At 39.4% G+C, this 21,622-nt stretch overlaps 1 protein-coding gene across 3 annotated transcripts in view; it reads left to right on the top strand.

Annotated features, from left to right (window-relative positions):
- The window catches only part of epha3 (eph receptor A3), a 95,614-nt gene extending 75,029 nt beyond the window's left edge, over positions 1–20,585 (top strand). The window contains exons 12-18 of one of the 3 annotated variants that reach the window (XM_080497843.1): positions 887–948; positions 3,932–4,141; positions 6,069–6,218; positions 6,561–6,754; positions 12,881–13,036; positions 16,608–16,723; positions 17,903–20,585. In XM_080497843.1, the coding sequence (XP_080353969.1) occupies positions 887–948; positions 3,932–4,141; positions 6,069–6,218; positions 6,561–6,754; positions 12,881–13,036; positions 16,608–16,686 (851 nt within the window). In that variant the 3' untranslated portion in view covers positions 16,687–16,723; positions 17,903–20,585. Of the gene's footprint in view, positions 1–886; positions 949–3,931; positions 4,142–6,068; positions 6,219–6,560; positions 6,755–12,880; positions 13,037–16,604; positions 16,724–17,902 lie in introns of all 3 variants that reach the window. The other 2 variants (XM_080497842.1, XM_080497844.1) reach the window with 2 other exon arrangements.
- The last annotated feature ends 1,037 nt before the right edge of the window (positions 20,586–21,622 follow it).

Raw genomic sequence — 21,622 nt, 5'->3', positions numbered from 1 at the left:
GGATGGAGTGATAGGGAAAGAAATGCAGAACTGATAGGGAAAAGGTCACTGAGGGATTAAAAAGGGCAAGGGGAGGAAGAAGGAGGCCACATTAATCAGAATAAAAATGGAGAATAAACGGGAGGGCTGGTGGTAAGCCAATAGTGAAGGAGAGGGAATAAAGGCCGCCTGGGACACAAACAAGTCATGATGCTGACGCTGTACTTTTAACAATGGGTGATTTAAAGGGGGTTTTTTTGGGGGGGGGGGGGGGGTTTCATTCCCTCCATGTCATAAACCTGGTGCTGGCTTCAGTCTGATCAGGTACAGATGATAGCAGGCAGCGTGGATTTACAGCCAGATCTTCCAGAGAAATAAAGATGTCACACTTTGACAGCTGACCTGCTGGGACCCTAAAACTATGACTTGGATCATTTCATTCTGCTTTTTCTTTGTGTGTGTGTGTGTGTGTGTGTGTGTGTGTGTGTGTGTGTGTGTGTGTGTGTGTGTGTGTGTGTGTGTGTGTGTGTGTGTGTGTGTGTGTGTGTGTGTGTGTGTGTGTGTGTGTGTGTGTGTGTGTGTGTGTGTGTGTGTGTGTGTGTGTGTGTGTGTGTGTGTGCGCGTGTGCGTGTGTGCGTGCGTGCGTGCGTGCGCGCGTGTTTGTGTAAAAGACAAAAAGAGAAGCAAGTTGAACCTAGTTACTATCAGGATCTGTGGTTGTCTGTTTTAAATCAATGTTCCAGCCCGCCCTGTTGACTCCCTGTGACTTTTGCTGTTTTCTCACTGTAAATCTAAAGTCAATTATGTATCAAATTCTTGCATCTTTTTGTTTGTTGGATATTTGTGTCGTTTAGGAACACTAATCCTGCGAGTAATTTCACTGAGCAGATCTTAATCTCTGTTGCAGGTAAACCTGTCATGATTGTCACTGAATACATGGAGAATGGCTCCCTTGACAGCTTCTTAAGAGTAAGTAACAAGAAACATCTGATTTTCATACATTTCCATACATTAACCAGACACAAATTATATTTTTTTTTTAAAAAGCATGTTGATTTTAGTGGTATTGATTATTTTCAGATCTACTTTCCAAACCATTCATCAGTTGACAGAGGTTTTCTTTTCTTTTCTTTTTTTTTCTTCATAATTGTATTCCCACTGCTCTCTCAGCTAGGGCTGAATTAGATTCTTGCCATAGCTCTGTCTCTTAAAGAGGAATAGACCTGCTTCTCTGAAATTAGCCACAGCACCCAGCCAAACCACAACACTGGCATGAAAACATACATACTGAAGCCCATTTTAGCCCTTTTCCACATGTGTCTGCAATGCATCCAGGCATATACAGGGCGGATTGCTGTTGTTTCCTGACATTTTCACAGAGGCCTGCACTTGATCATTGTCTCAGAATGTGTCACATGTACAAATACACACCCATGCATTCAATTTCAGAGCTCATGCATTGTAGCATGCATTCTGAAGCTGCAAACTTTGAAGTGACTAAACCAGGTGGTCTGGCCACTAATTGTTCCAGACAAATTGTGAGGTGGGTCTCGCTCATTTTCCAAAGAAAAACACACTCATCTTACACTCATCTCCCATATGACGTGAGCCTTTACAAACACAGAGAAACCCACTGTTTTTGAGGAGTGGTGGGTAGATTTCTTCTTCGTGGACTGAACTATTTCAAGCCATTCTCATATTCGAAGTCAAAAAACATGTATTTTAGAGCATATTAAAATATTCCATCAGACCCACCAGAAAGAATCAAAAGAACTGAAACATTAAAGTCATGAAAGGCATGTTCATTTAGAAATCCAATACTTGCACAAGTCTCCTTTTGGACAAATGATTGCATCAATGCCACGTGGCATTAAGGCGATCAGCCTGTTTTGGTAATGTCTTTCAGCTCCTCTGTGGAGTAACTCTTTCATCTTTGTCCTGAAAACAACTTACAGATTGATTGGCCAATGAAACTCTGTAATGTCATGGTCAGTGAAGCAGTTTCGTGGAGTTTTGGAAATGTGGGCAGGTGGAAAGTCCCGCTGGAAAAGAAAACTAGTGCCTTTATGAAGCTTGTCGTCTCAACATGACTTGATCTAAAAGCTCTTGGTGGAGGTAAAACAATGGACAGTAGCAGATCATAGTGTTCCTCAAGTCATCACTGAACTGCAGACACTAAACACTGACATTGAAGCAGCCTGGGTTCAGACATTCCAGTTCTTCTTCTTATATATTTAGTTGACACGTCTGTCTGTGCTGGCCCCAGATCAGCGCGTCCAAACTTTTTTTAAGTGTACACCAAATACATAAAAATGCACAAACTGCTGGAAAACTCACAAGAGGTGAAGTATATCACTGAATTTGTCAGGAAATATCTTGAGTCTTTCTCGTTTAGGACATCCATCAGCAATATTACACTGTTTAGCCTCTTTTGGTTGAATAACTAACTTATTCAAGCTCCGCCTAGTGTCGACACTTAAAAGTACAATTGATTCCTGGGTGAAAATGACTGTACTTCTGAGAATTTGTTGAAAGTGAGCCACAGGCTCCAGTTGACCCACATCTAGATGCTCTGACTCCAGTTCCAGCCCTCTTCTTGTGGAGCCTCCCGAACGTGTCCATCTGCATTTCTTCACAATCTTTTCCAAGACTGCGGTCTTCACACTTTTTCCAGCCACAGTTTGACCTCATGGCCAAATGTTCACAAATGTGTTTTGATCCAGTGCTCCTTGAATGACTAACAGTTTTTAAGCAATGATTTTCTGTGGCCTACCTTTTTTTTGAGGTTGTCAATCAAGGGCATGTGGTGAGGAAAGGCATACACCACACTTAAAACATAGTTTCACGTGTTATGCCTTCAGTCAAACATAATCTTAGATTAACACCAATAAAAAAACATAAAAAGTATACAATTCTACCTTGATAGTTTGTGCCTCAGTGTACATCACTAGTGTTCAATGAGTGTCCACTGAACAGTCTCCCCTATGATTGCAATTAAATGTGTATTAAACCTGGCTGAGAGATTCATGACATTTACAGTAGAGTAATCTAGCTACTTTGTTTTTGTAGCTTGCTAACTTTTTGCTGTTATTTTGATTGCTCTTCATATGCCACATGCTAGATAGACACACATATAATTGCCAGTGGTAATTATTGTAAACACTTTCTCATTCTATCTGAATATGAAATTCACAGTGAAAGATTGTAGATTGCTGATTGGAAAACTGCTAACTTTTGAGAGACCGGACTGCTCTATAATGCTGCTTTTCATGACATATTCTCACGACTGTTCTGTTGTTCTATAAATATATATTTTTGCTATTAAAACTCATTGCTATTTCTTTCTCTTTACATTTCGAACATCATATCTGTACTTTTTGGATTATTTTTATTAAAAGAGCGCTGTGTCAGTATTTTACATCTTTAGATTGATTTAATTTAATGTAATGTTTAATTTGTTGAATATATATTTAACAAATTAAATATAGATTTAATTTATATTCAATATAAGTTAAATATATATTTAGAAAAAAAAAATATATATATGACTAACAATTATAACAACAATTGATATTGAGTTATTTTAGCAAAAATATCATATACTGTATATCAGACCAGTTGACTTCTCATATTGTTAAGTGATGCCATTTTAATAATAAGTGATATACTAACAGAAACAAACCCATCTTCATACTGGTTTCATTCTAATTTCCATACATCACTGTGTCTGTGACTTTAGGATTTCACAGTTGCGTTAAAGATGAGGTACAGAATGTGAAAGGTGCTCTTTAAAGGTTAATGAAAATACTTTGGATGGTAATGTAGAAAGGTTGAATTTTATGCAAATAAGCAGAAAGGTCAGACTCTTGTTGTGCTCTGTATAATGTACATTAGAAGTGAGACATTAACACTGTGTGCTTTTATCCCGTCTGTCCTTCTTTATTTCTTCTAGAAACATGATGCCCAGTTTACGGGAATCCAGCTGGTTGGCATGCTGCGCGGCATTGCCTCGGGGATGAAGTACCTTTCAGACATGGGCTACGTTCACCGAGACCTGGCAGCTCGAAACATCCTGGTCAACAGCAATCTGGTTTGCAAAGTGTCAGACTTCGGTTTGTCCCGAGTCCTGGAGGACGACCCAGAGGCTGCTTACACAACCAGGGTGAGCTGGAACACCAACACAAATTAAGTGACTCAATGACATGAATAAATATACTTTGCAGGAGGATGCAACAGAGCATTACTTTCTGTTTGAAACAAAATATTATTAAAGGTCATGCTGAGCACCATATACTCCCAATGTTAGTATACACTGCTCTGAAAATCACTCTTACTGAGACCAGGAGCTCCATGCAACTTGTTTTTGTTCCAAATATTTTCTTTCTTCAGCCCAAATTGTCAATAATAGCTCATGTTCATTTTAATTGGTCTAATCTCATGCAAAGTATATGCTTAATGCAGAGTTCACTTTGCATCCTTACATGGTAAATAGGTCAGAGTTGTTGGACTTTCCTGAAAATGGCTTACAGTGTTTAAATTTATCTCATAAGTGCTGAGGAGTTTTCTTGTAACACCTAGGGGAAGGGGGGGAAATTAGAGAAAATTAAATTACTGTCTACTAGTGCTATGACACATTTCAGATTTAAAGAGACAAGTTGGACATAAACAGGTTTAATAAGATTGGTCGAGAAAATAAACTCCTTTGTTATTTTTGTATTTATTAATTTTATTTCTACAAGTCATGTCAAAAATGAGATAGAACCAACAGGAATATCAACCCTACTCTTTGCATGCCTGTGTGTGTACCTGTGTGTGTATGTGTGTGTGTCTGTGGTCACTTTCGACACAGGATGGCCTCACTGAAGTGTGATAACCCTTTAAACAGAGTATAATTTGCTGGCTGAGAATTGCCTGCCAAATAAACTGTGGGCCATTTGCCTTTCTCCCAGAAAACATAATCTAAGATAATAGAACAGAATAATAAACTCTGCCATGTTACATAGTAACTGACATAACTGAACAAAAGCATTTTTTTTATTTCAAGCTTCCTCGTTTCTACTTTTGAAGAGAAACCTGAATGAAAGTTGTGTGTCTGCATGTGGGTGTGTCACTGAGTGTGAAGACATTCCTGCACATTTTATTATTCAAACTCCTGCCAGAACAGGTGGGTATAGTATCAATATAGAGGCAGTGAGTGTGTTTTTACGTTTGTGGTTTCATTATGTTCCTGAGTACACTCCTGTTCATTTGTGCAGTCATTTGCCTGTTTGTGTTTTACTGTTTCATATGTTCCCCTGTGTTCCCGTAGGCATCAGGGCAGTAAAGAATACGATTTTTAATGGGCACTGTGGGTAAACACATGGCACCAGGCTGAGCAGCGTGGCCAATGTTTCTGTTTGCTTTGGCTGCCATCAGTCCTCTTTCCTCGGCTCCATTTTGCTCATTTGTCTGGCTGCTTGGCCAGAATGACAAATGCTATAGTGAAAAGTTATGCAGGAAACTTTGGATTAGGGTTTGATTAATGTTTTTTCCTTTCCGACTTCAAGATTGATCCTGATGAAGTTTGATTAAAGAATTTTTTTTTTCTCTTTGTTTGAGTCATTTATTATCAGCTTTACTTGTACTTTCTGCCAGTCTTGGAAGGTAAATAAATCCAAGTCAATCAAATAAAATTGATAAATTGCTTCCTTGTGTCTTACCTGTTTTTAAACGACGTGAAGCCTGCTTACATTATTAAAGCAGGAACTTCACAGCGCGCTGGAATTATTGATAAATGTAGTTCATAACATGTTTGGGTTTTGAAGTTGGGATTCCCATTCCTCAGTCCAAACCACAGAGGCCTCTGGGATTTAAGGGTTTTAGAACAGCTTATAAGATTTTCTTGAAAGGGACAAAAGCCTATCCATGAAATCTGGATGGCTTTGATATATACTTTTTCAAAATCATTTGCTGAATATCAATGGGTTCATCAGTAAAAGTCAATGGCATGCGAAGGTAGCAAGCCTGTCACACTTGGAAATTACTGATTTCATAACTTGACAAGAAACCAACTTGCAGGATTGAGTAATACTTTTCTTTCCATTTCTCAGGGAGGTAAAATCCCCATACGGTGGACAGCTCCAGAGGCCATAGCTTACAGGAAGTTCACATCAGCCAGCGATGCTTGGAGTTATGGCATTGTGCTGTGGGAAGTGATGTCGTATGGGGAACGGCCATACTGGGAGATGTCCAATCAGGATGTAAGTGCACCTTAGTTCAACACGGTAATGTCTTTTAGAATGGGCATTGGTGAGGCCCGTTAATTGTTTATCCACATAGTTCATGTTGGGGAAGATGAGATATTTGTGTTCAGAAGGAAATGTAATTACACAGGTGCTCATACTTTAAAGAGAACCACTCATCCTTTCAGTTGATTAAGATTAAAGACACATGAGGTGTGATTATGACATTATATTTACAGAAGTGTGAGTAAGCAAACCTTTTCCAATTAAAAATAATAACCATGAAGACTAATTGACTGAGTTTGACTCTGGATTAGCATCTCTTTTCATTTCTCTAATCCTGTATGTCTTTTTCTGCAGGTAATAAAGGCTGTGGACGAGGGCTACCGCCTGCCCCCGCCCATGGACTGTCCTGCCACCCTCTACCAGCTGATGCTGGACTGCTGGCAGAAAGAGAGGAACAATCGGCCGAAGTTTGAACAGATAGTCAGCATCCTGGATAAACTCATCCGCAACCCTGGGAGCCTCAAAATCACGGCCAACACCACTTCCAGGTATCAGAGTGATATCGAATCTTTTATATAGTATCCTGAAAATGGTAGGCTTAGACCAGGGGGCAATACATTCCTCCAAGCCTTCTCTGTGCAACAGATATAGTTTTGTGCCACAGTGAAGTACATTTACATGTTTACAGCAGTTGCAGAGTTTTCTCTCGTAGTCATTATAACTAATGTAATGAACAATAAACCAGTTGTTTACAGACTGGTGGAAAGAATACATTTTTATTTCCCTTATATCTTTTTTTCACCAAGATTGTGCTTTCATTTCAAGGCTGCACATTGTTTATGTTTGTACGTTGTCTAATTTAATGATGTCCACGTTTAAATATTTAGTCAAGAAAGAGTGAATGAATTTATGTCGTTGTTAGTTTTTACCTTTATATAATATGTTGAGTCCAGGTTTTCTTACATTTCCTGTCCCTCCTCCACCTCACTTTCCTTTGTTCTCAAGTTACTTTTTGCCCTTCTTTTTACCCTCCTTCATGCTTGTTTCCATAGTTGGGACCACCGCTCTTTCCCAGGGGGCTGTAGGGATACAGGGGAGCCCATGTACAGTTGTCAGTTCAGGGTAGAGAGGGATCCAGGCGTTGGGTCTGCAGCAGACTGCCATGGCATTATGGAGACGTCAAAGCTCATAACATTGACTAATGATTTCTTAAGAAACTGAAAATAGGTCCCTTGGCGTTTGCATGTAATTTTCCTGATTGGCTTTTAACACTGGGTGAGCGCGGGCTGGCCGACAGAGGCTGGTGTGGTGATTTATGAGAACTCTTGAGTGCGCGCCTGTGTGTGTGTGTGTGTGTGTGTGTGTGTGTGTGTGTGTGTGTGTGTGTGTGTGTGTGTGTGTGTGTGTGTGTGTGTGTGTGTGTGTGTGTGTGTGTGTGTGTGTGTGTGTGTGTGTGTGTGTGTGTGTGTCGCGGCGTCGGCAGTTGCACAGCGGGAGCAGCTGCACTCAGCTCTACACACCTCATTTGTCTCAAGGCTGTCCTGGCTCGCTAATGCAGCACCCCCCCTCGTCCTCCTCTACAAAGCCCAGACCAAAGCCCAGAACCAGGGTATAGCATCTGGAGGCTTCGGGGGTGGGACCTGGTCAGAGTTTACCCTCCCTGCATGTGCATGAAGAAAGACTGCGGTCAGTGGGCCAAGGTTGGCTGTCAGAGACTAATTACGGTCCAACAGGAGTCCAGTGAGGGCTGGGGGCCACTGTCTATCAGATTTTCTTGTAAATACAGTGCAAGATTGCAGGGTGTTCATAATAAAAACTGTATTTTCTTGACAGAATGACAGAACCAAAGAGGGAAAAGGGGTTTCTTCAATACACACATATACATGTACAGATTTAGTTAGTATGGGAATGTATGAAAATACCCTTTTTTCATAAGCCACCAAAAATAGACCAAAAAACTTAAATAACTTTGATTCATTTATTTATACTTAAATAAGTTAAGTTAAGAGGGCTATGATAGAGTGAATAGCCCTCCTACCTTACATCCAGAATATCTCCTGTTGGGAGCCTTTCTGTGTTTGCATGTTCATCGATGGGTTTTCTCTGGCTACTCTGGTTTCCTCTTCCAGTTCAAAAACATACACCTGAAGTTAATTCGTAAATCTAAATGATCTATTTGCCTTCACCTATGATCCTCTGGGATCAATTTAGTGCCCAACAACTGAATTGGATAAGGCAGCATTGAAAATGGAAGAATGGAAGTTATGGTTGTGTAAGAAATAAGGTGTGAGTTGAAATGTCCTCAATGGCCTGTGCCTTATAGGGAATTTATAATGGTTAAAGCAATAAAAGTTTAAAAAAAAATTTTAAACTGGATTCATAGAACGTCTACAATATAGATGGGAGCTAAAAGCATTGCAGTGCACGACAAAACACCATGGGACTAATAAAAAAAAATTTTGATTGTTCGAATTTTCCAGTTTTCCATATGATTCATACACTGTAAGCATATCATATGCAAACAAAATACCAGGAAAAAAAATGTTTTTAAAAATCGCAATCTTCTAGCTGAAATAGGCAAGAGGACACTTTCTGGCTGAAATCGAATCAAAATAGCAATTTAGCTTTCCTCAAGCCACCTGAGAAGCGATGATTAAAACTACATCATATCTATCTTATCCAACAGAGGTGGAATTGAAAGGGCAAATATTGGCCCCATATATCAAGCTAACCTCCTCCAAGATCCACCTTGGGAATTGTCCCAGTAACACAGTGAGAGGCAATTTCTTGCCTACACTGTCCTGCCCCCGTATGCTTCCTCTGTTTGAGCTCCTCTCCTTTTCCACCTCTCCCCTCTTCCCCTATGAGCTCTAAAATCTAGCGCCCCGCAATGCCACGGCTGCTCAGAGTTCACAATAATGAAAGAAACAGCAAAAGTGGGAGCGGGGATTGACTGAGAAAGGGATACTTTTCTATTCCTTTTCTGTGTATCTATTCTCTTCTTTTCTGCTCAAGCGGGTGTTTTCTGCATTGCTCTGTGAAGCTAAGTCCACAAGGAGTTTTGAAAGCCCCCCTCAGCCGCCAGACACATGCTTTTTTTTTTCTTCCCCCTCTTCATCTTTCTGTTTCCCCTCCAATCATCTTGTCTCTTGAGTTGTCATGAGATGTTGCTGAAAATGTAAGAACACAAGAAACAAAGACAATGATAAGGGAGGCGAAACAAGGTCATTTGCAGTTTACCCCTCAGCGGAGACAGCAGAGGTGGGAAAGAAAGCAGAAATAAGGAGAGCAGATCAGAGAAGGGAATGTGAAGGATACGGTACAGAAATGAGAGAGAAAGATCAACAATTCTGCAAAAAAAAAAGTTGACATGTAAAATATAATTACATATATCTACATACTTTTTCCGCCAACATCTTTTTAGTGGATTTATATCAGCAAGAAACATCTCAATTCATCCTTAACACGAAGTGTTTTAACCAGCAGCATCATCATCATCATTATCATACAAGGACGATTCTCATACTTCCCTCTTTTCCTTGCAAATCCCATCCGTCTTGTTTCAGCTTCCTTCTTCTTTGAGAAACCAGACTTTCCAGGGGGTCCTGGGGGGGACCTCATAATTTTGACAGGCCTCTGATCTGGCAGGAAAAGACTCAATCATTGTAACAACACCCACTCCACCACCTCAAGAGCATCTTTTTTCCCCCTTCTTCCTCCTCCTCCTTCTTTTCTCCCTCTTCTCTGTTTGACATGTCGCTTTGCTTTTCTTCTCTCAACCCGCCGCTTTGTTTTTTTGTAGTTGGGGACTCCTCACATTGTGACTTAATAGCCGCTTAGTGATCTCTGATTATAGCATTCCTTTGATTAGCGACTTATGAGCGACTTATGATATTTCTGCTATATCAGGATATTAATGCTTCACTTGTCTTTCACCTTGTAGAAGAAAGGAGAAAAAAACAGGACTGAAAAAATGTCTTATTGTGAATTGGAAAACTTAATTTTACAAATGATCAAATCAACAAAACGTTAACTTTTTAGCATGCTCTAATGTTTCTAATTTAATTAATACTGTTAGGCCAAACTGGTCCTCCTAAAAAAAACACCCTGGTTGGTGTATGAAAGTATCTCATATCATCTTCAGTCATGCTGATGACTTTATATTTGATAAATTAGAGTTTGTAGTGTTTGATTACAAAATTCCATTCATCCGTACGCACAAAATGAATCTTAAGATAAAGACTGACCTTGCACAAACAGTCTGTATAAAAAATACAAATAGTGCCTCTCTCCCTCTTTGGCTCAATGCAACAGGAGCAACTAAATACTGTCATCCTGCCAAAGCACAGGCAGCTATTACCAATGACTGATACTCACATTTATGTTTCCTTCTATTTTATGTAAGTATGATGTACATTTTCTATGTCCTTGCTATTTGTTGTATCAAGAAAAGGAACTAAGATATTGAGAAATTGGAGATATTCTCTAGCAACTTGAAGCAAAACAGTATTTTTTTTTTTAATCAAACCAAGTACACTAACTTCTCTATTTTTTTTAAGAAAGTTAGACTCGATTTTATGTAAATGCTAATTTTTTATATATGTTTGTTGAAGTTCTATAGCCCTGTGATATTTTGAGTAGATTGAAATATTTAAGCTTACCCCAGCTAGTTCATGGTTAATTGTATATCCTTTCAGCTACTTTTTCCCTAAGTAATATTTCCCAAATTCACTCGCATGCACACACAGAAATTCAGAGTCACTCCAAACCTTCTTGCCAATCTAAGTCAGGAAGCTGGCGATGGACTTCCGACTATTATAATGACTTTATTTACTTGGCTATGAATAGTGTTCCCTGAGGGGAAACTACCTTTTTTCTGTGCTGTCCTTTCCTGCTTTGCTGGTTTTCCATATGTGCATGTTTCAGCACAGGTGCTTTTGTCAAAACAGCCATAGACATTCATGTATAGCTATTTAACTGATCATTGACTCTCGGGTCCCCGTTTGACCTAATGAGGTTTGGCCTGGTTTCCTGTTCCTCGCTTTGATTTGTGTGCTCAGGTTTCACAACAACCACATTTGTACAAACAAGCATCAGTCATAGCGTCTGAAATTAGACTTTGATGAAGACCATAGCTCTCTCCCTCTATCATCCTCGGCTTCCTTTCCTCTCTCTGTGCAAATATTCCTCTCATGCTTGCTGTAAGTCTTTCCATTCCAGCGTCCTCCTCCACCCACCCCCCCTTTGGCAAACATCAATCAGAGTTGGTCAGAGCGGTGCCTGCAGCCTTTCCTTCACTCTCTACTGTTGACTGAGCATTATAAAGCCCAACGCAGTGCATTTAATTTGATTTGATCCAATTGAAACCATCAACTCTAATCAAATCTCACGTTGCATTCTGCCACATTGCACATGTGTTTCAGGAAACGATAATGGAATTAGACAGAAACTGATGCTGCTTTTGTTACTAATCTTATTTCTGAATATGATAAATGCGATATGGAAATATTTAGGGTAATGGTTTGATACGGCTTTATTGGAAACGCAACTATATTGTGTGAGTACGTGTGTGTGTGTATATTAACTTATGTTGTCTGGGCCTGAATCTGTTTACACTCCTGCATTAATGGGACTTGTCTTCTTTGTGGTGTCTCCATGAGGAAAATCATTAAGGTTTATGACGAGGACAAGTTTGAACTTTAGACTAACTTAGGTCAGGGCTAGGCAAATGAGTGACTTCAGAGTGATTTAACAGGAATTTAATGTAAAGCAATTCAATGTTCCTGAGAGGAAGTGTTCAGTCCACTTGAAACCATTACATTGCCTTGTCTATCAGGTCTGACTTGATCACAGATTGCCCCTTCACCTTTAAATATATGAATACATGGTAGAGGTCGGCATTGATCGAGAATATTTGAAGCATTGTTTAACCCAAAATGTGGAGTATCAAATCTGTGATGATATGAAAGTGTTTGCCTGATTTTCCATGAGCATCTGGCACAATCAGGAAACTGACAACAATTAGAAGAAGAAATAGTTTCTTCACACAAGTTGGAAGAAACTGCTCAATGCTAACTTAGTGACCGTGGACGGCGCCAGCAATGAGCAATTAACAGCATCAGCTGTTTATTTGTAAAAGGGGAATGAGGAATAGTTGGTGGGACAACATAGACTTTCCCATCTGTTTTGGAGAATGAAAAGCCCTCTAGCCATACATGACATGATCTTGACTGTGCAACACACTGAGGCATACCAATGGGTTTGCTACACAGCTTATTATGTATAATCAAGCTTCTGCTACTGCTGCGGACAATGCTGCTCACATAGTCTGTTGTCGTGTCCACTTGTAGGACAAAAAAATTTTGGGGGGGAGAAACGTAGTTTAATCATATTCTATACATAGTTTTCTGTGCTGATATAGCGTTTGCTCGAAGGGACATGATCAAGCGCGTAAACATCATATCTGAATACCTTTGATAGTCATTCAGCTGTAGCATTACGCTGTTTCCATCCATGATAAAAAAAAAAAAACTAAGAAAAAAAACTGCACGACAAACAATCACTGCAGTCATGAATATAGATGACCAGCTGAGGAGCTTGAGGGTGCTCATGCATCTATGTTCCACTTACACTAGCTTCTTTGCTAACCACTCATTTGTTGTCCCTTCTCCCAGGCCTGCTAATTTGTTGCTGGATAGGAGCAGTTCGGAGGTGCCCTCAATGGGGACAATGGGTGACTGGATGGATGGAATGAGGACTTTGCCCTGCAAAGAGGCCTTCTCTGGGGTCAGCTACAGCTCCTGCGACACCTTGGCCAAGACATCCACTGAGTAAGACAACACACCCACAGACACACATATCAGGCGCTTCTCTGCCTATTCATGCCAGTAGCATTTAAAGGGCCCCAGCACCAGAGACCTCGGAATTGAAGTGTCTCTGAGTAAGGAACAGGCACATACATAATCTTGTTGTCACCAAGTAAAGAAAGCTAAAGATGCATTTCTAAAGGTGTCCAGATGAGACTCACTATAACTCACAATGACAGGTCTTTAGCCACGCTTTTTACTGTTGCAAGTAAGACCAGAAGGGAAGGTGAGAGCAATAAAGGAAAGCAGAAGAAAAGAAAACGAAAGCAACAGTGAGTCAGGGAGAGAAAGAGATGCGAGTACCATGCGGGAAAGGGAATAAGAGAGACGCTACTGAGGAAGAGAATGAAAGGGGAGATTTGACAAGATAAAAGAGGAGAGAGTGGGCTTTGAAAGAGGAAATGAAGGCATAGCTGTCAAATAGGTATGTCAAGCTAGAAAATGTTCAATGCTTTGAGGTGTTCAAATGCAAAACAAAGAATGAGTAAAGATGGCGTCAAAATTATTTGAAAGACAAATATCAATCGCAAGTCAAGGATGTTGAGTAGACTGACCAGTACCAAGGACCTTCAGACGCTTCTAGTCTTTGAGGATTCAGTCCCCAGATATGAATGTGAGGAACATCCTATTAGGCTTATGCAAAATAGGTATAACATTGTCAATGGTGCAATCATTATGTGTTTTTATAATTAATTAATTTGCTTTCACTTCTGAAAGTTAAAGCACAGTTAATATTTTCATTACTATTGATAAGTAATCTGAATTACGGTGCGGTCAAGGTTTTAAACATAAAAGTAGGAATTACTGTTCTTTCGAATCTTAATTATTTATCTAGAAAGGTTTTACTGATGTACTACATTAAAATTTTGGAGTATAATTTCCATTTTTATGTTCAAATATTTATGTTAATAAATGGTTGTGCCACAGGATGCGTTTAGTGTACGAGTATTCTAGATAGAAAGAAAGAGATTAGTCTGTCTGCCGCTGCTGAAAGGATCCTAAAACTCCCTTGAATAATTTGTGGCCAGTCATGAACTGGCAGATTAAAAGCAATTCCAAATTCCAAGCAGAGTTATAATTGTCTGGGAGGTTACATCGATGAACGGACCCCCCTCAAACGCAGTTACTTGGGAAATGAAGCTTTATCTTTTAGTTTTTGTAGCCTTTTTTTTTTTTTTTGTCTGTCGCTCTCTATTCCTGCCCCCTGTTTTTCCCTCGCCCTGCTGCCGCTGGTTTAATTGATGTGGAATGTGACAGAGTAAATAATTGGACATTTCTAATCATTGTGATCAAAGCAGCCCTTCACGGTGGTGATGGCAGCAGTGGGGGCTGCTGGGGCGTGGTGGTCAGAGCGACAAGCAGCCGTAACTCAATTACTTAGCAAACCAGTCAGTCATTAATGGTGTGAGACTTAATATGCTGGAGTGAAGTACTGTCATGTACATCCATTTAAGTATGGCTGAGTTGTTGAGCTGGCACCACACACTGACTAGCAGTAGCTCTTAACAGGACTTTGAAGAAGAGAGCAGCTCACATCCACACCAAAGGTACTTCCTCGCGTCGGCAGCTCTCAATTGCCATGAATTGTGCCCTTATCTCTGAACGGAGCATTCAATTATTGCTGTTTGTTCAGCATCGAGGATGTTTTTCTTTAAGTATAGTTTTCTCTCTTTCTGTCTCATCTTATTCTTTCTATTCACAGAAAATATGTTTCTCAAGATATTTGTCATGCCATTTACACCATGAAAGGTTTTCTTCTGTCATGATGTTCCTAAATAAAATAGCCAACTTGCAAAAGAAGTGGAATTCCATCTGACAGAAATGTTGTGCCGCACTGAGGAAAAAAATAAGTCACATCATTGTACAATGCCTTGTCTGTGGTGGTATGCTAAATTGGATCACTGCTGTATTAATCCACTGAAGGCTCCATCGAAAGCACCCGAGCTCAGCTACAAGACTCGCCGCCTTGGCTCGGTCTATGCATTGCTCAATATGGATTGCTCTATTGATTTGTTCAGTCTTAATCTAGTCCTTGATATTCAGCACAAGGCTCAGCGATGCTCTGACCTCCGAGGAACAGTTATCATACTTGGCTGCAGTGTGCTGACTCACCTTCTGGAGTAATTGATTAATCCTTTTTTCGAGGATAGGATGGGCTGACTACAGAAATACTGCATCTTTCAGACTATTTTCTTCATGTGAACAGAGTCTTTCCAGAGTTCATTCTGGGTGTGCGCGAGGAAGTATGATACCCTTGACCTAACCTACGAAAGAAAGGAAAGTAATCTAATAGCTGGTTTCACAATGAAACACCACAGAAAAGTATGATAAGACAGAAGCCTATATATTGGATTTTTGGTCCTGTAAGGATTAGATGCTGTTAATTATTCCATCAATTTTCTTGTTCATTGAGTAATGACAGTAAATTATGTTCTGGTTGCAACTCTTACCAAGTGGGAGTGAGGCATCCAAATGTAGAAAAGTGACATCACAAAAGTCAGTACAGAGGAGAGAAGGTCCACTGATTAAAAAAAAAAAAAAATATTATGCCCAGCAGATGAGTCAGTGGAGATTCAAACAGAGTTTTTTTTGGTGCATATGTGTTTCATTCATATTGTAATGTACATTGTGTTGTGTGTTTGTGTAGTTCCCTGATTAAGTTTGTTGTTCTTTAGATGATTTCTTTGAAAATGATGAGGATGAAAGTAGCTGGCACTACTATTTTTTTTTTTTTAAGGATGGCCACACAACATCTTTCTGGTGACTGTTTGGTGCACACTTACAGTGTTTTGGTGGAAATTGCCAATCCTAAGCTGCAGACAAACAACAAAACAACCTCTGAGTCTGACCTAAAAAGCTCTGAGATTTCGAGGTCTTTGTGACAACGCTGACAATTCCCAAAAAGAGGATCAATAGCTTTGCAATGGAAACTGCAAAGATGTCATTTTAAGACGGTATCACAGTTGAGTGAATGCAGGAGTCAGAATCGACGAGCAGTAAGAGGAAAGTAGAGTTAAAGAGAGGAGCTAAATAACTTTAGTCATGGTGAATCTGAAGCTCGAGTCTGAAGGATAGCTGTAGGGCAAAAAAGAAAAGACCAGAGAGGAAATATTGAATTAATGGATAAATAGAGTTATACAGAGACGAGACTCTTTGGGAAATAAAAAGTTGGGTACAACTATCCCTGATGATAGTAATAATAATCACGTGATCTGTTGACAATGATGGTTTTAAAACTTGGATAATGGTAAAACACAATAACGTGCTCAAAATTCATTCAATACTACTGTTTTGGTTTTTTTTATAAATATTGTCTGCTTTTCCTGTCCATTTGTATCTCTTTTTCTGACGTTCCTTGGTTGTTCCTGTGTGAATTGTCATCCGTTAAAAGTTATAACATTCATTGTTTTACAGCGCTGCAAGAATGTAATAAACTGCATTCATTCAATATGTCAAACATAATCAGTGACATAACGATACTTGATAACATCCAGTTTAATGTGTTAACGTTGCCGGACCTGGCTCTCTCCAGTAGAGTGGTCCTGACGGAGGTCCACATCACGCCAGCCTCTTGCCCGGAATGGGAGCCGTCCATGGGGATCACCACTCTCTAACCCCCAGCTTCTCTCCACCTTCCTAAGACTGTGGATGGTGGGTTCGGGATTAAGCCTCAGCCCTGTCTGACACCAGTAGTCTTTTCTCCAGAACCACTAATGAGCTTCCACTTGTCTGTCTGCCAAAGGAATAGTTTGTTTGGATCAGTGTTAACTGTAATCTGCAATTATAAACAGAAGTGAAACAAGTAAAAGCTCCAAATCTGGTGCTCATAAAAACTCAGTGTCAGGAGATGTTGACTAATATACTGATACATTTTATGTTGCCGAAAAGAGAAATAACATTTGCAGTTTCCTGGGTTTTGTTTATCGTAAAAGGCAGTTCACAATGCAGAGTTAACTATCCCTTTATTTAGACAGACGGTGTGAAGCAAAGTGTGTGATTTTGTTCCCTGTTTCTTTGTGGGTGGTGAAGATGTTTCTAAATATTTGCTGTTTTGGCTGCATTTGCAAACTAAATGATCTGCTTGCATCTGAAAAAAATAAAAATATGATTGTGATTGGGTTTTTTTTCTTCTTTTCTGTAGCACTAAAATGAATGGCTAAAAATGTTTGTCGTAATGCCACATTTCCGCCTGCAGCTCTCCTGCTTGTACTAATACAGCCCTGTGTGTAGGAGGGAAGGACAAGATGTAACACGATTTCCTGTGTATAATATCCTCAATACTCTGTATATTGATCTATATATACAATGTGCTTTAAAGTTGTTGGCAATGTTTGTTTTGAAAAAGGCTCAGTACACCAAGCTAACTTGTTTATTTCAGGTTTTTACTGCATAACACGTCTAATAACATGCTGTCATTTCTCAATAGTCCTCTAAAAGTGTTTTTTATGCATGTTTCAGTTCATGAGTATTAACAATTTTGCACACATGTCCCAGTGATGCTCCCTATTTGACAGCTCCCCTGTCACAGATCTCCAGCTCTAAGCAACTTAAAAGGAAGATTTTCTGTGCCACTGTAGCCCTTGCTTGCCATTGTTTCCTGCACCAACAGGGTCATAAAGGGAGCTGTCAGTGTTGCCTTCTGGGAAATGCAGTCCTTTGTGAATGACAACTGCACATGAAAGTGAAAGGAGCACCACTGGGAGCATGTCATTAAATGTCACATGGGTGTCACATTCACCAATACTAATGCACATTTTACATTTTTGCCCCCATCTTCCCCTCTGTCTGCCCCCCCCCCCCCCTTCTTTTCCTCTCTCCTCTACAAACCAGGGATCTGAAAAAGGTTGGAGTGACTATTGTAGGACCGCAGAAGAAGATAGTGAGCAGCCTGAAAGCTCTAGACTCCCACACTAAGAATGGCCCGGTACCTGTTTAAAAAGACAAAACCAACAAAGTGAAAACCACCAGAGACCTATCTGTTGGCCCACGTTGACTGTGGTTGCTAATCGCAGTCTGACACAGTGGCTGCAACTCCAGACTGGAAATGGGGGGGAAATATGATATGATTCAAATTATGTCTTTCTTTGGTTGGTTGAGAGACATCCTGCAAGAGAAATGGAAAAGCTCTGAGCAGATGGAGATCAGCCAGATAGATACCTGGCTGGCTCTACTCTCTATCCCTCCATGCCCATGTTGAGATGCCTTACAGACTAATAGAGGGGTAGAGAGCAATGGAAAGACCTGGAGGTCGGAGAGCGTTGACGAGGAATAACAACTGTGATTGTACTGGGAAAGTACAGGGCAAGGGCTGGACTAACATAAAGCTGGAGCGCTCCGTGATTGTGGTTTGGCCGCACGACGCCTGACTATCAGCCAGCGAAACAAAGCAGAGGAACGGCTGAGATGCCTTGCTTGCATGGAGGCGCAAACAGCAGCCGCCGGCCCAGAGGTGGACCCCTTCCTGGAGTCACAAAATCTGAGGTGTGAGATTTTGTTGCATCTACCTACATTCACAGTCTCTGTCCAAGAGAGAACTGAGCTGGTATGGACACACCGAGATGCTAACCGAGCCATTTTTCTCTTTAGCTCTAACCTATAGCATTTGCATTCAGTGGACATGTCACATTAAAGCAATAATAACAAAATCAGTCTCATTACATGGAAGCCATGAGTCAGTCACCTGCATAATGTATTGAATGCTGTGTTTGGAAGGTAAAGGGGCCATAATTTGTTTCCCACGAAGATTATTCTTTTCGGTGACGTCAATGTTCTATGTGCTGAAGAGCAGATATTGTACAGTTATCGTGCAGATTCCTGTGTGACCCATTGCCCTTTGTGTGAAATCTCAGGATGTATGCTTTGTTCTGTTTTCTCTAACAAGGGGGGGGGGGGGAGTGAATGGCGCAGAGACAGAACCTGAGAGTACAGGTTGGGAAAGATGTGCATGGAAAGAGGGAGGAGGAAGAGTGACATTGCCAATAGGGAAAAAAAGGACTTTAATAGGATGAAACAGTGTTAGCCCTCTCATTTCGACGTGTGGCAGAAGTGCTTTGAACCTGGAGTTTTAACTTCATCTTCTCTGGTTGGAAAGACAAGATTGCATCACTAACTTCTCACAAAAAAAGTGTCAATATCTGTTTGAAGTGAAGGATTTTTTTTTACTTTGTGTGTGTCAGATAATTATTTCGCTGCCATTCTGCAAACTTATTGTCCAATTGCTTAGGTTTGAATCCATAACGTATTAACAAAAAACATGTTGGAGCTGTCTTCTTTTTTTTTCTGATTGGAAATTTAATTTTAAGATGAGTTGAATCTAATCCATAAATTCTGGAACATTGAATACAAAAACTGGAGTGCCTCTAATAGTCAGGCTGGATCATATTGGACTCCCGAAGCAAATAGATCCAGTTTACATTTTGTTTTCAAGAAACACATGGTTTTCTTTTCCTGTTTTTTTAAACCTCTTGGGATTGATCGACAATTGCCTAAACTAACCAAGTGTGGAAATGCCACAGTTCTGATGAATGATTGCTCTCTGAGTTAGTGTCCTAACATGCCATGCATCTAGAATGGGATTTCCTAAAGGCACCCTCGAAGGTCTATGTACAAGCAAATACATTTTTTGTAGATGCCCGTCTCCTACTTTGATGTCTCCCAGCCAGTCCCTTAGTGCAACACATACCCAGTATTTTGAAACTGGCACTTTGGTACTTTTGTGCTATTGGATGGGTAATGTTTAACCCCGAAGGTGCTATCTTAAAGCCTCTTCTAGCACTTATAGTACACAGTATTGGAGCACTTTTAATGGAAATGTTATTGCCTTGGCTATAGACTAAATGTATTTAACGGACAGGGGTGAATTTGGTGCTTTTGGGAAACCCAGCCCTGTTCAGTCTGTCAGTCCTGTCTTCTGTTATTTGGTTTACCTGTGGATGCTGCTGTTGCTGCTATGTGTTCAAATTAGCATGTACATAAAGTAAACCATCTTAATGATAGCAACTAGCACTACGGATCTCACTACATGTACATGGCCATTCTTTTTTTTTTGTACAAATGTTTGTATGTATAAAAAGACAAAATAAAAATTGTGAAACATTTTTAATTAAAAAATGTAGACAAAAAACATCTGTATTATATTTTATGTTATTTTGAATTATATGTGTCAGCTTTGTTTTTTCTACCATAAAAAAGCGATTATGATTACATTATTTATTTGTTAACATTACACAACAGTGCATTGTTGTTTTTTCCCCCCCATTATTTTCTGAACATAGCATAAATTATGTGTCATTGTTGTCTGTGTTTTGGATTTTGACTTACTTTATAAACCTGAGACTTCTGAGAGAGCAATACTGTTGAACCTGATATTCAGATCCTTAATTTTATGTCTCAAGACTGATCTGTGTGTTTGTGTGAGAGTTCCTGTGTGCAAATGTAGATGGCCTTGTCTACTAATGTAAAATGATTTGTAGTGGAAACATTTATATTTTTATAATAAATATTCGCAAAAATATTTTCCAAAAAATGGATGTTAGATGTGCCCTTGTGTTTTTTTTAATACATTTCTTTGTAAATATATACAGTTTTATAATGTAATAGTGTCATAGGCCAGTATCGTTGTTGGTCATGAGAAGCAAATGATGTCCAACCTTCAATCTGGAAGGCCTCAGTCCAGCATAACTGTTCACTCTTGTGAGTTATGCAGAGCGTCATGATGACACATTTCTTGGATTCAAATGTGTTAAACCTGGAAAACATGTAGGGCAATGGCCTTGGACCACAGACATTGAACACTGCCATAACATAAGCAAATTATTTATCACAAATTAGTTTTACATCTTAATTATTACAGAGATGCCAAACTGTTCGCTCAAAACATTTCATGCTCCTCAGAATAAATATCACCAATTATGTGACATCTGAATGAAAATGGATGCATGTCAAAAAGTTAAAAATAGATGAAAAAGGTAATAATTTGTCCATTATTGGTACACTTACAGCAGATAAACAAGGGTTTCAAGGAATTTCCTAAATTTGATTGTGATAATTATAGCCACTGATTTGAAAAAAGGAGGAAAAATCTCTGGTCTATTATTATTATTATTATTATTATTATTTTAGTATTATTTTCACTGTATTAATTACTTTGGCATGCATTTTTTTACACTTCATATAAGAATATTTCATAATAACATTTTCCATTTTAGTAATATGTCATAATAATAATAATAATTATGGTGATAGGTGATTATAAAACATTCAACATATTTGACAATATTTCAACATGAAAATACAGTGTAATTTCTCAGCACGAGCAAAAGGTATTGTAGCTTTTTAATGATGTCATGTCTCATCATTAAAAAAAATCCCTTTATCTCGAAGAATCCTGTTTTGATGACATGAAGTGGTTAAAAGGCTGTTAAAAATGTGAAAGAATTGATGAAAGAAAAGCAAAAATTCAACTGTAACATGTTACTTAAGTTTTGATCGGTATTTTATTTGCCACAATTATGATAACTCTAATCATGACAATACTTCATTTTAATGCAA

This window comes from Blennius ocellaris (genome assembly GCF_963422515.1).
Source record: "Blennius ocellaris genome assembly, chromosome: 6".
Lineage (NCBI taxonomy): Eukaryota > Metazoa > Chordata > Actinopteri > Blenniiformes > Blenniidae > Blennius > Blennius ocellaris.
Note: the sequence above shows the minus strand (reverse complement) of the source record. Positions and strands in the feature narration are given on the sequence as shown.